Source organism: Euprymna scolopes, chromosome 19 (genome assembly GCF_053919585.1).
Source record: "Euprymna scolopes isolate OS-2025 chromosome 19, ASM5391958v1, whole genome shotgun sequence".
In the NCBI taxonomy this organism is placed as follows: Eukaryota; Metazoa; Mollusca; class Cephalopoda; order Sepiida; family Sepiolidae; genus Euprymna; species Euprymna scolopes.
Window position 1 is genome coordinate 80,391,599 of NC_136500.1, and position 15,830 is coordinate 80,407,428.

At 31.2% G+C, this 15,830-nt stretch overlaps 1 protein-coding gene across 22 annotated transcripts in view; it reads right to left on the reverse strand.

Moving 5' to 3' along the window:
* Positions 1-15,830, reverse strand: part of LOC145239782 (transcriptional enhancer factor TEF-1-like) — a 258,906-nt gene that overhangs the window by 183,877 nt on the left and 59,199 nt on the right. For 16 of the 22 annotated variants that reach the window (XM_080103264.1, XM_080103266.1, XM_080103260.1 and 13 more), the window contains exon 2: positions 2,633-2,743. The exons of 5 other annotated variants lie outside the window; for them this stretch is intronic. In XM_080103264.1, the coding sequence (XP_079959390.1) occupies positions 2,633-2,728 (96 nt within the window). In that variant the 5' untranslated portion in view covers positions 2,729-2,743. Of the gene's footprint in view, positions 1-2,632; positions 2,744-3,716; positions 3,856-15,830 lie in introns of those variants that run through there. One more of the 22 variants, XM_080103259.1, reaches the window with a different exon arrangement.

The following is a 15,830-nucleotide window of genomic DNA, read 5'->3' on the forward strand; positions in this document are numbered from 1 at the left end:
TGTCCATCCCCCTATATTAAAAACCAAAATAAAATATCTGTATGTGACAAAACAAAAATATCATACTCCAAAAATCATGCAAATTGATCAAGTAGTTTTATTTTTAAAAAGAAAATCATTTTTAAATGATTAATGGGAATTTGTAGGCATTACAACATAAATCTAATAAGTATGAATTATTGTTGAGTTATCTCCCTTTGTTTTGATATTGTTTTCAAAGTGGCGGGCAAGACAGTCACTTCTCAGATACTTATAAAACTTTCCTTATTTAAAAGTAAACCCACTTGATCAATTTACATGATTTGAATATGATTGTTTCTTTATGAGTATGTATGTGTTTGCTCCTTGATCGGATGAGAAGAAATCCTTTGAGACAGAGAATGTTTAAAAAAAATTTGTCCTGATTTTTAAATGTGTTAAGTGTAACTTTGCCTTAAACGGTTTGCAATTTTTTTGTGTGCCTGGATCGATCATATTGTATATATTATTTAACTGATGATATCGAATATATTACTAATAAATGTACCTACCCAGTGTGGCTTGGAAGTTGTCTTACTTTTATTTCAATTTTTTTTATTTTTTTTATTTTAAAAATTGCATACATAATAGAAGTCTAAAGCCTCTTAAATTTACAAATAAAAAGCTAAGTGCCACATAGCAAGCAGAGAGTGAGGTGCTGATTATGTGATGGATTCAGAGAAGGTAACTAGCTACATAGTGTCAGCCATTTTGTGGAAGCAAAAAGGTGAATATGAAAGCTTGAAGTATGGTTGAAAAAATTGTTTTCAATTATGCTATTACTTTTTTCATTTACATAAGCACTTGATTAATAGTTAAGAAAAATAAAATGAAAATGTTACATAGAAGAAAGAAAAGCACAAACAAATGATAACACAACTTACTTTTAATTTAAAAAATAAGATATTTATTTTTTTAATATTTTTTATTTTAATTTCTTATCTAAAAATATTTCGCTTGCGATATATTATTTAACACTGATGACGTAACATTTCAGAAATTGTTTTTGATGAGGATTATTACTTGAACTTCTATTCTAATCTTAGTTGTTATATTTAGTGTTTCAGCCAATGCAATTTCCAATCTCTGACAGGTACATCATAGGGAACTTTCTAGTTGAACTCAGGAATATGTATGGAATTATTAAATAATTCTTTTACAGGGGTAAATTGTTCAAGTCAAAATTCTATTCATGTTCCTAAATTAGACCAGAAGGTTTAGAAAAGATGTACCATCATTTTTTTTTAATACTAATGAATCACCACTAATCAAGGCCAAAAGCCACTCAAGAATATAGGTTAATGTGAGGATTGAAAACAATGGATGAAAGGAACAAAATTACTTAAGAGGACATTGCGACAAGTTGACATTGGACTTGAAGGTGACCACAATGAAGTAGTTCTGAAGCAATGTGCTTCACACATGGGACATTCTTGGGGAGAAAGTCTGTTCATGGAAACAGAGTTTGGTTTTAGGTGCACAAAGAAAGAAAGAAAAGTTCTCTACAATGGTTATAGAAGGTTGAGTTCTTGTTCGAATAAAGTTGGAGATTACATCGGCCAATATGTTATGAATATAAATGAGAATCGTAGTCTGAACAATCTAAACAACATTCTTATAATGTAGTGACATAAAAGCAATTTAAATGTTGCATAACGCTAAGAAAACCTTTAGAGAAAAGAATAATTATGGCTGTTTTTAATTGATTTCTCATTCTCTGTTCTAAAAGATTTTCTATTGAGGATAATATTTTATGTTTTGGAACTTTTGAGATGAGGATTGATAATTTGTATTATTCGGACTACTATTCTTATCTTGGATGTCGTCCTCACAATGTTTTGATGGATATAACCTCCGACCTTGTTCAGGTATGTCTCATCAAATTAGGGAATCTGTACTGAATTCTTTATTTAATCCATATGAGAAGCCTGCTCTCATTCTGTCAGTCATTTAGTAATTTGTAGGAACTCGTGATGCAATGGATAAAAGTACTAAGTTATAATCAGTTCTAAATGACAGTCTTCTAGAAGTTAAAGGTTCAATCTTCAGTATGGGTGATACTAAGAGTACAGAATTACTTAAGACTTCTACTCGATTATGGCTGATGGAATGAGAGCAAACTACCTGCATGGATTAAAGAATTGATTTCACTAAAAATTCTGCCAGAGTCCATCAAGACACACTTGAAGGTTAAAGGTTACATTGTCTGAAACCTGGTGAGAATAACATCCAAGATGAGAACAATAGTCTGAATAATCTAAACAATTCATACCCTAATTTTGTTCAATGAAACTTTATAATTACCAAAATTGTAATTATTGTCTCATTGAAAATCAGGAAAAAGAAAAGGGCATTTTAGAAGAAAGAAAATATACAACTTTGAATTCAAGAAAATTGATTTGGAATATTTTAATTTTCACCAAAACGTAAAAGCAAATGATTTTTAAAAATCATCTTAAATTTAAAATTTTTTAATTTTGTTTTATTTTTTAAAGCATATCAAACCATTAGGGGCTATTCAATGCCAAAAGCAAAATACCTATTATAAGCGATTCAATGAAGACGAATTTCTTTCTTTTTTTATTTTTAACCCATATGGGGAGGGGGTTCATACCTTTCCCAATGGCATTTGTGTGTAACTCAATGGAACAGATCCAATGGGATTTGTACTCTGCTTGCCAATTCCATAGTGTGCGTCAGTATCCATCATGCCACTTGTGCTCCCCTTAAAAAGTTAAAATGAAGCAAGTTGCATATAAATAAAAAAGAGAGAAACAACTAAGATAAAAAATGTTTGGATCTTATTTAGCATTTGACTTAATTAAAAATAAATAAATAAATAAAAATACAGACTAATATTTATGATGCATGTACTCGTCACAGAACAAAGATGCTATATTCCAAAAAACACATAAATTGACCAATAGTTGCTCTTTAACTAAGAAAATCAAATTTTATGATGAGCGAGCCTGAGAGTTGCCATTTTGTTTTAAAATGTGCAAGAATTTGCGTTCGACAACTCAATCCGACTATGAAGATTTTGTTTGTATTCAAAATAATTAAAACTTTTTAATCACTAAAAATCGTAAAGTTTGATTTTCTTAACTAAGAAAAAAAAAAAAATACTTGGATCAATTTACATAATTTTTTAGAATATGACATCTTTGTTCCGTGACATGTACAGCATCAAGATTTTTCAGTATTTTTTTTTTTTTTTTTTTTAATTAGATTGAATTTTAAATAAGAACCAAATTTTTTAAGTCCATAAAAGAGAGAGAAATAAATTACAGTTATTATATTAAATACAGAGGTGAGGAGTCGGAGTTAAAAGTCAGACATTTTTGCAGGAATCTAGTCAGAGTCTTTTTTTTTTTCGGCTAACTGAACTAAGCAGTCAGAGGTAAGCAATGTTTGTTGGGTTACTGAGATAGAGAATCAGAATTAAGAGTGGATAATCATTTGGGAATTTAATTGTTTTTAGCCATGGTAGGGAATCTGTGTCAGAGTTGGGCATGGTCATTTATTTAGGAGTGGTCATTTTTTCACACTTGAGGTAGGGAATCAGAGTCAGAAGTGGTCAATTTAGGAAATTGGAATAGTTTGATATCATTTAAGAATAATCTGACTCCCCACCTCTGGTTACATGTTAATAAATAAATAAAAATAAAAAATAAAATAACAAAGAAAACCCAACCCACCAACCAGTTCCTATTCAGTTGACTTGATTTAATAGTTTATTTATTTTTTTTTTTTTTACTTTTTGTTTTCTTTTCAACACCAGCATGACCACCACCGCCTGCAACACCATCATCAGTCTTGTCAGTCAAAAATCTCCACTCTCTCTTAAATACAAGATCAATGTCACATCTGCACCTGATGGTTAAATCTTATGCAACTTACACAACCAAGGAGGTGGGGGTCAAACTAAAACCATTTAAAAACTATAATAGCCCAAATAAGTGTAGTGGCCCTGTAAAACTGCAAATTATAGCACTGAACAAAAGTTGGGGGGGGGGGGCTTTCCTTTTTTGCCCCAACAACTAACCCACCTCCTCCCCAAGACACACTAACTGAAGATAAATGTTCCAAATTAAGAAATGTGACTAACAGTTGCTCCACCAAGCCAGTATGTTTCAGTCAAACAGTAGACAGCCTTTAACAATAAAGTCTATATAAAGAGACAGAAAGGAGACTTAGTGGGAGGAGGAGTAAGAGTAGTATTATTAGTAACAACAGTCAACGTAATAGTATCAAACTGTGACAGACGCAGACCAGAGTTTTTATCACACACACACACACACACACACACACACACACACACACACACACACACACACACACACACACACACACACACACAGAGTAGTTGGTTGATTCTCCACCTAAAATAGCTAGCAAGTGAAAACTATACTAGGTAAATAATAGCTTGCAGTTGGGGAAGGAGTAGAGATACAAAATAAATAAAAGGGAGTGGGGTATAAGTTAGGCGAAAAGAAACTTTTGAGAGAGAGTATATTATAGGACAGGTGATGCATAAAGCCAGAAGCAATGGCCACTCCCAAGGGGAGCTTTGATACAGTAATAATAACAAAGAGATTTGAATTTAAATTAATAGAAAAAAAAAATATCAAAGAAAATGTTAGTTGTTGTAATCATCATGGTAGGGCATTCACCCAGGGGCGGTTGTGTTGGCTTTTTCCAACAAGTAGTCCTAATGTTGTTAGAGCCCCCTCCCCTACCCATCTTTTATTTATCTTACTACAAACAGGGTAACCCGGTGTGGGGGGGGTCACAGAGGTGGGATGGGAGTCATAAAATGAAAGAGTTTAAAAAAAAAAGAAAAGAAAAGTGATTTATATCTTCCTTTTAAAGATTTTTTTCCTCTGACTATCCCCTCGATCCCTACCTTTCTCAACCTCTTGCTTCCACCCCCACCTCTCTTCCTACAGTTATCCCCTCACTCTGGCATCTGGTCCAATATAATAAAAAGAAAGAAAACAAAAGGCGATGGACTGTTTTGACATAGTTTCAGTATTGTTTAATTGTTAAGGTACAGTGTTTAAACAACTATCAGCAAGAAAATATTTTTTCAAACCTTCATGCATTAATTTTGTGCCTAATGATCACAACGGATATTACAGTATCTTTTTTTTTTTTTTTTTTTTTTTTTTTACCATAACCAGGTCGAGGAGGATGGTGACACACTGAATCCAATGTTATAAGTTTTGCAAATGTATCCTGTGTAGTATCTGACTTAACTGGACACACACATGATTGTGACTATAATAGAAGACAGGTAGTGACAATGGAAAGATGAGATTTGTTATTAGACAAAACCAAGAATTTAAATAGGAGGAAGAGGAAGATATGAGCTTCAAACACTTTCCTTTTTAGGGTGTCTAATATCTTGAATATGGTCCATCTGAATTTAAACGATCAACAAAACTAACTTTAAAAAAAATAAGCTTCACAAATGAATACAAAAAGAATATTTGACCAAAGGCCATCTCTATAACAGGCCAAGTGATTATGCAAATGAGGTTTTTTATTAGACACACTGAATTTTATTAGATAATCGATATATCAGTTAAAAAAAAAGGAAACTTTTGCCTGTGAGATTAGTTTAATGTTTTTATGTATTTTACATGGCAAATAATAAAACACAATGAGCTAATCGATAATTTTTGACAATTATTTACAAATTCCTATAAATGAAGAAACGTGTAATTTCAAATAAACTGCAAATGCATATTTGATTGAAGGATTTTTTAAAAATTTATCAAAAGATAATGATGTGTGTGTGCACGTGTGGCTTTGATATCTGTGCAACCTATGGAATTGGTTATGTAGTGCTAAAATAGTGGTCATTTAGAAAAGCATAAATCAACAAAACCCCTCAGATTAGAGAAAAATAGTAACTTATGTTTACATTAACTCATTTACAATAGGTATTGTTTTTCAGCATTAAATAATCCCCCCAAAGAGTTGATATGCCATAAAATCAATGTACCAAAAACAGTTATGCATGAAAACAAACAAGACGTTAAAAAGTTAACTATAAAAGGCAACACATGACAACAGTTCATAATTAGATTTTCATTTTGTAGTAAATATAACAAACTGTTAAGAAAAAACAAAAAAACTTTAATATTGGAAGCTTTGGTGTTTTTATTTTGAAGAATTTGCACAAATTTGCACATTCAGAATTTTCAAATATTATATTTGTAAAGTTGTCACACTGACAGTATTCACCTAGGGTGAGTTGAGCCAGTTCCAAGTGAATTCACTGCATCACGAGTCAAGGCAATCCATCCAGGTCTGTCCACTGCTAACTCCACAGCATACTTCAGCCATTAATGATTTTATTTTTGAACACTGAAGACACAAGGGTTGATCATAGCTTCCAAGTCCACTTTGACCGTTGTAAGCCATATCCTCATTAGACCACGATTCCTTTTGCACTTCCCTGGTATTAGTGCTATTGCCTTATGAATCAAATTAGTTAGTGGACGACATAAGGCGTGCCTAAACTATCAGAGCCTCCTGATAAGTAATTCCTTAAGTCTAGGAAGCTTACATTCTGCGTGGATTATGGCATTTGGGATATGGTCAGAAATATGAATCCTGAGAATGTGCTAAAGACACCACCAATCACAGAGGCCAGATTTTGCACCTGTAGAGAAATATTGTTCAAACAAGGGCCTGGGAGATGCAGCATTTGGTTATTAGCTGGATTTTTTTTGTAACCAAAGCGATAAAGCAGAGAGAGAGAGTCCTGTTGATTCTAATTAAGATTTCATCTTTCTCTTTCCCTGTGGCTGTGAAAGTGACATCAAGATATTTGAAGTTGTCAATCTCTGAATACTGCTTCGTTTAATTGTTACAGCAGTGTTTTAGTGAATATTATTGATAATCAGTCCCCCCTCTGCCTACACACTCTTCTCCAATTGATAAATAACTCATTAAAATAACTAATCAACAAAAATTATATATTTATAAACAAAGAAAAAACAAAACTGAGATGAAAGAAATATGTATATGATTCTTGGTAAGCACATTATAGCAACGACAGGAGATTCAGTGAATCTGATTCATAAGAGAAAACAGATGAGATGCTGAAAGCAAGTAAGAAATAAACATTCACTTAAAATATTTAATTGTATTTTATCTTCACTTTCTTTTGTTATTAAAGTGTTTGCTTTTTACTATTATGAACATAAATTCTTTTAAGGAGTGAAAGTTTTATGAGGGAAAGCCAAAATTAGTTGTCTGAACATCTATCCAGAAGACCCAACATTGCTTGTAATTGAATAAGAACGTTCCTAAGTCAATCCCGAGTAATGCCCCTTTTCACTATATACACAGCACTACCCCCCCCCCCACATACCATCCTGTTTACTGACCCTGTCACCTAATGTACACGGAAGATGTTGGAAAACTCTCTGAATTAGTGTATTATGATTTACATTTCATTAAAATGGTACATATTTAAAGATTTAAGAGAGGTTTGTTCCTTAGTTTATTATTTAGCAAGTAAGAGAACACTTCCATTATCTTTCCCAGAATCTTTTGTGCATATAATTTAAATTTCATCAAAAGAGAATATATTTTAAGTTTTAAGGGAAGTTATGTCCTCATAACCACTTATATGTAGTTTTAAAGATTCAGCACAACTTCCATTGTCCATTGTTTTCCTGAAAAATTTGACATCTATAGGGAACATCCACATCGAAATTAAACAAAGATCCATAGTATGTAATTATCTATACTCCTATGAATTCGTTTTTCTTTTGTGTGCATTGATATTCATATTAAAAACTCTCTTTCCTATTTATTTAAAAAGAAAATACAATTTTCTTATATATGGATTGTGCAATTGCATTCACTAGCAAAACATCTAGCTAATTTGCATATTCTTTTAAACATTCATTTTAATTAATTCCCTATTAGTTTTTTCGGTTTTCTTATGGGATGATCATCTTTAGTTAACTATTACGTGTAATTATATTCATGCAGATATTCTACGTGATTTATACTTGTATAATATTTGCATAAAAAGTTTACAGTAAACACAAAATTGTTTCCATATATATTTATGTATACGTATATATTTTTGTTTAATCTATCTATATATCTTTCTATCTATATATCTATAAAAGTGAACGTGTCTGTCTGTCTGTGTGTTTGTGTACATTTCCCTACGCAATAACTGTCAATTTTTAGTCTACAGACTCGAAATTTGATATACAGGGTACTGAGATTTGAGAAAATCTATGTGATCAGGTTTCGGCCAGAAATTTGGCTGTTAAGGGGTCAACGATTTGACTTTTGGGAACTCTACCAAACTCCTGACAATTTTGGGTCTAAACACTTGAAATTTTAGATATAGGTTCCTTGGACATGGATCTAACTTAACTTGATTTGAGCCTAAAACAATAAATGTTAAGGGGTCATAATCGGGGTCAAAGTTAAAAAAATTGACCTTTTTTTTTTTTTTGTTCAACGTACCCCTCTAAACACCCAGGCGTAAATGCTAGTAATTAAATATATCAAATCAAAGATCAATTGATTAAAAGGGTTTAATTCTTTTTACTTATTTAAATTCTGATTTGAATAATTAGATCAATAAAAAAAAAAAAAATCAGTGCCGAACGTGTACCACACAGAAAACAAAACGTTCAAATAAAAAGGTTTTAACACTTTCTATTTCACAACATCAATAAAAATGATTCAGTAATAATTTACCAGAAAAATTTGCTAATAAAATAGTGGGGACGAGGGTTTTGCAATTAAATCTTACAAATTAACAAAAATGCAATTAGAAACTTAAACATGGTTGATAGAAATAACTTTTTTTTTTAAAGCTGCGTTAATGCATCTAAGATGTTATTTCAAACGTAAACATGATAGACTGAAAAAAAAAACGCCATTTATAAACTTCAGCATGACAGATAGACAAACAAAATTAGATATCACAAACAAAATGTTTATTTTCCATTATATGTAAAAAATAAGTAAAAATAATAAAATAATGTGGGCATAATAAATATTTGTAAAATATGAACAATAATACCAAATTAATTTTATTAGCTTAATTAGCCAATGGATGATGACTTCAAATTGGTTGGAAATTAGAAAATTAAATCCAAGAGATAAGTTTTATAGTGTATAAAAAGATAGGTTTTGAATAAATGAAAAATCCTTATAAATGAAATTTTCACCATGGGGTAAATGAAAATTAATCATAATGGAAAGAATAATTAATAGATCAATTCAGACGGAACATTAAGCAAAGTCCATTACTTAAATATATATATATATATATATATATATATATATATATATAATTCAAAAACTACAAACATGACACAGAAATGTAACTGACTCTTCTGACATGATTCATTTCAACCGCTAATACATTGAATTTTCATAATAGGATGAAAATCGATCTAAATTTGACTTAATAGTAAAAGACAACAATAAAAACAAAACAAACAAAACACTCGAACAATGTAAAAACAGACGAAAACACAATTTTATAATAGGGCACATATTTAACTAAAATTTTCAATAGGGATTTTTTTTTTTATAAAAAACAACTTTAAACCTATATTAAGTCCACCATATTGGCAAGTGGTCCTATTTTTCTTAAGATAGGACTGTTTTTATATGCATAAAGGCAAATAATATCGTGTGCATTAAGTTGAAAACAACATTAAAACAAACAAACAAAAAACAACAACCGTGACTGAAAATAGTAAACTAACCTTAAACTGGTGGAAAAATGAATGACATCAGAGAAAGAATTGTATAAATTATAAAGAGAAAAGATTAAATTCTGTTTACATCGAAATGTTATTAAAAATAACGCCCAAAATTAAACAACTTTTCACAAGTTGAATTGAAGGTAATCTCATTTACATACCCCCCTTTTTTGTACATTAAAATGGCTGGTTTTTGATGCCTACTCCTATAGAAATGCAAGAACACATCTAAAAAGTCCAATTGAATGTTGCTTGTTATTTTATGTTCCCTTCATTTGGTTTTTCTTTCCTGGCAAAAAGACAGACGCACACGTTAGCAATACATCTAATACATCTATTTTATATCTACTATGTAATGGACAGTTGTCTGTGTGTGTGTGTGTGTGTATATATATATATATATATATATATATATATATATATATATATCTCTTCAGCTACAAAATAAAACCTACAAAGTTGATATATCTTTGATCAGTGTTGTCCCGAATAAATATCTAAATAAAAACAAACAAAAAAAAAAAAACTCATACTTTGAGGCTTAACTGGACCAGATTTCTTCAGGTAGGGAGATCGGTTTTTCAGATCAGATATTTGCAATCTTATTATACACTAATTTGGAAAGAATATGTCGACTTCAAGAAACGACTCAATATCATTTCTTCTCAAAGGGAGAAGCGGGTGGCAAGAATCTCGGAAAGGGTGGTTTTTAGTAATGTGCTGGAAGCCTTCCTTAATTTTATTTGGTATATTTCAGTATCGTTCCAACGGCCACATTTTTTTTTCACTCTACATTGGCGGAGAACAAAGAGGAAGTTGGAAAGACAGAAGAGAAAAAATGGGGAAGAGAGAAGAAAGAAAAAGATGTTTAATAAAAATATGTTATACGTTTTAATCTTTTTTTTTGTTTGTTTTTAGTGGCCCTGAGCAATGCCTGATATCCCTGCTAGTAAGTTATAAAGTGAAGTTTTGGATATAAACAGGAATTCCTTTAAGGCAGTTGAATTCTTTTGAGTTAACATTTAATAAAAATCATATGCAGAAAGCGAAAAAAAAAAAAAACAAAAAAAAACTAATAGTTAAAAAAAAAAACTGCACTCTTACTAAAATTATAAAAACAAACAAACAAAAAAACTCAAGAATATGCAAATGCACTCATGTGTATGAAAATGCATTCAGCATTTTAACTGCATTGAAATGCATTCTCATGTTGCAGTTGTAAAATTCACACCAAGACAAACCTTTTTGCAAAAGTTTAATTTGAAAAAATTTACCAACATGCTATTAATTACAAGATATTTCTTATATTGGTTATAATAATTAAAATAAGTTTAGCAAAAATTTTTACGAGTAGTAAATTAAGTTGGCATCCATTTCTCTAGAAAGATGATGCATTTTTTTTTTTTTTTTTACATCCTCTCTTTGAAAGCAGATTATATTTTACAGTATTACTTCTGGTTTTTCTATACTTACAGTGTACTTGCACGATAAGCGGTTATAATGAAGTAAGTGTTGCACAATCTTCAACCGCACTTATCTGCCATTGTTTAATCCCGGTCGCAAAAGTAATCAAAAAGTTGAAATAAGTAGAGAAGGATTAGTGTTACTTCAAAGTTGTCCTTATTCTAAATTAGTTATCTTATAAAGGTTTGAATGTCTAGTCTACTACTTTGCCCATAGCTAAGGAGTGAGGAAAGATTCACATCTTTCCAATGAGTATTAGAAAATTTGTAGCAAGATTGAATGTGGGTGTATAAAACTAATGTTAAAAACAATTTTCCACATAAGACTAGAGTACCTATTTACTATGCCCCCCCACGGGACAGAGTTAGACACCAGGGTCGTTTTTTAACGTGGAGAAAAGGTACAAAAATAAAAATTGTCTCAATCGTGAAGGATTTCTCCTCCACTGAAAGAGAACGAGAAATGGAAGTGCAGCATCTGAAGAACAGATACTACACTTTGATCTTGGCCAAAGGAGAAATTGGAAAATTCCAATAGAAATTAAAGAATAGAATTAGAGCTATGCTGCATGATGGCAAAATAAATCTGACCTCTTGGGTGTTCAACATACACCTTTTTTTTTTTTTTTTTTTTAAGATGTTTCTGTCACTTCTATGAAGGGATGGCAATCATCTAGATGAACCAGTTGTAGAAAAATATGCCACCTAGAACAAACAACAAAGCTGTGTTTTTGTTTTTTAATTGTTTTATGGCTACAGATAAAAGTGGTGTCGATGGCTGTTAACAACAAAAGGGGCCAATTTGTAATTTTGTAAAATGTTAATATCAGTATTATTTTTAGGATGACTGCATAACAGCAAATTGAACATTTGAATTTTGGCCATCACTAACTAGCAGAGTGTTATCACTGTTGATCGACAGAAAAGTCTATCAGGCATGTGTATACAGTGTAATGATGTATGGAAGTGAAACCTAGCCAGTAAGGATTGAGGACATGTATTGCATGGAGAGAAAAGTAATCAAAATGTTGGAACAATTGTAAGTATAATAAATTCTATACCTATTCATTAAAGAGTGTGTACACCCATCATATCAAATGAGTTTTAAAAACAAGCTTAGATCTGATGAATTCAGCAGAAGAGTCAATTTGGATAGTATAGGGAATCGTGTACAGAACATGAGATTTTGATTATATGGCTATGTTGTAAGAATGGATAAGAGTGTTTGGGTTAGTAGATGTTAAATAGTTGAGGTAGCAAGTTCAGTTCACAGGGGAAGGCCAAGGAAAACATGGAAGGAAGTGATAGATAAGAGTGGATGAGAGAAACAGGAATAAAGACTTGTACTGAAATAGCTTAGTTAGAAAGTAAATTTTTAAAAGCTGTTTAACACATGCCAACATTGTAAAACAGACATTAAATTGATGTTGATGACCTTTACCATACAAGGTAACAAAACATTAGCTTGCATAACCCTAATTATTTAGGTTTAAATATATCAAACCTTAATATCTAAATAGGTTTATTTCGTTACCATTAACAAACTTATTGATAAATTCCTATTAATAAGAGAAATTAAATGCACTAATTAGAGTTGTGTGAAGGCTGCAATTAAGTCATTGACAATCCACTGATGAAGATGATGTTTATTCAGACAAAATAGATGGTTGTTAGAGAATGTGAAAATAGGCCTTGTATTACTCAAAAATATATTAGGCTTTTATTTAACACCATGGCTGTGGGGTTTACTAGTCCAAGTGTTGAACTGGAAAATTTTCATAGATTCAATCTACAAAATCTTTTTCTGTCAATAATGCAAAATCCAAAATCAGAAGTTAGGGCATATTAATGAAACAATAATTTCAAGTGACCCCCCCCCCCCGCCAAAAAAAACAAAAAAAAAACCATTCTCTAATACTGAATGAATTTTTATGAAAGATTACATAAGGATAACAATAGAAATAGTTGCATGAAAAAACAATTCCGCATTTGAAGAACTTTATCCAACATTAAAACGTGAACAAATGCAAAAAAAATAAAATAAAAATAAAATAAACAAAAATAGGTAAAAGCCTAGAAATTGACAATATTTATTCTGAATATTTGAGAATTGGAGGTGAGCCTCTAATCAAGGTGATACATTATTTTTTTAACACAATACAAACTGACCGATTCCCCATAAGAAGCAATACATCAAAGTTAGAATTCACAATATTTTGAAGATCTATAAGCATTTGGTCTTGTTGTCTAGAAAGAATGGTGAAAAAGTGCAGAAAAAAAGTAAACCATCAAAAAAGACAGCACAGTAACCTATGTTTGTTTCTGGACTTTTAGATCAACCAGTCAGCTAAAACAAAGTAGTGAGGTAGGGGTTCTTTGGAAACAGTTAATCAATGGTAAAGTACAGAGAAAACAGTTGAGCAAGCTATTTTTAATTTTGGTTTTAAAGAAGATGAGCATGTTTTTAAAGCTCTGAATTCATTTTTTTTAATGAATTACATGAAAAGGAAAGAAAAAACAAAAGAAAAGAAAAAAAAAAGTGATATTAGAACAAAATAGGGCCATGAAATCATAGTTCCAAATCTTGAAATTTTAAAATGGTCTAACTACAGCTTTTAATGCCATGAATTTGAGCCAACATGGTGGCATGGTTAAGCTATCTATAATTTATGTAAGTGAAGATTTTATGCATTTTAAAAGCTTGGTATCATCAAGCACAAACAATATCAGAATGAATAGTGGGAAATGTTCCTTGTCACATGACCTCTACCATTTCTTCCTCTAACTTCCCAGATTGCACTCCATTGAACTTCATGTAAAGATTATAGTTGAGAAAGAAGTTAAGAATGAGCACCCTTATAATACTAAATCTCTGGAAGCCTCTACAATCACAGTAGTGTCCAATGCGAACAAGAATTGCTTCATCCTCATTTGTAAGTGATTCATGCATCACATAAAAGCTGTTATTGAACCTAAAGGAGACATAATTGAAGAAAAATTCATCATTAAATTACATTATTTTGGTAAAGAAACAGTATGTTTCTGAGTGGTTTGTGTAAGTATAAAGTTTTTCTCTAGAACCGTACAGACACTATATCAAATATATATAAAGAAAGTGATAACAAACATCAAAGTAGGCTAAATCTTAGATCATATATGGTAACTAAAAGTGTTCAATGTAGAAAACAGAGTCGAATAATAATGAGTTAAAAACTTATCAATGAAAACGTAATTACAGTTTCAAGTTTTGTGACTGATTAGACTTTTAAAATATGCCAATTGCAAATATTTCAAAAACTGTTTGAATATCATGTGTGTGTGTGTGTGTGTGTGTGTGTGTGTGTGAATATACACAGAAATAATAGAAATAGACACTCTTATTATCATTAATAATGAAGATTGCTATCAGAGAGCCCTGATCAACCTAGGCAAGAGGATATGGATTAATTTGATAATCACTTGATTGGAAAGTAGAATTCTGAGGTTTACTGTGATTTTACACCAATTCAAGTCAACCTTCTTTAGCTTGTGTCATAGCTAAATGTTGATATATGATTGACATCTAAAACGTAAAAAAAAAAATTGCCTTTCATAGTTAAATGGTGATATACGATAGATATATATCGATATCTAAAACACTTGGAAAAAAATATCAATGTTTCAAACTTTTATTGCTGCTTTTTACAGCTCAGGCTGTCAACAAAAAAAGCAGGAAAAAAGACTATCGGTCATGTTTGACTTCTATTCTGACCAGTCTCAACTTTGTTGGAAATTAAACTGATTTTATGCGAAATAGAAGAAAATCATTTGAACTGATATGGACATGTAATGTGCACAAACAATGATCCCATTGGAAAAATGAGATTCAAAATCGAGACCCCGCCCTCCTCTAGGCTGAGAGGGTGTCCGAAACGAAAGTAGTGGAATACCCCCTACAAAAAGATCTCAAGACAGGTCAACTTCATTTTGACTAAGCCTGTGATTGTATATAGTGGAAGGAGAAATCTGGTGTAGCCTCTGCTTCGCATGATAAACATACAAAAAAAAAAAAAAATTGATTATTTTCTGTGAGGTGTCTATTTACTTCTGTAATGTTTAACATATATATTTATATATTGGACCTGATAAGGTAAATATAATACCAAAACGTAATTGCATTTATGTAGGCCATTTTAAATACTTACATAAAGTAGATTCAGCACTTGAAAAAAAAAAAAAAATTTTAAGTTCACTTTATCAATAGATTTGAATTTGTTTATATATAGACATAAACACACACATACATATATATACACACACGAGATAGAAATAGGAAGAGACAGAGAGAGAGTAGAAAATGGACCTTGCATTTACTTTCAGTAACTTTGTAAATCTCACTTCTCTTATGTTGTCCTTTAATCCTCACATTTCATGAGTGATGTTTCTGACAAAGAGGAAAAATTGCTATTTCCTGAGCCAGAATCTATTCCATTTAACACTTGCCATTAGCTAGTTTTTGACCTTGATATGGTGTTTTTTTTTTAGCTCCTTAAATCAAGTGGCTTCATGCCTTGTCTGGAGCAACTGCCATATATTTCCCCTCTCT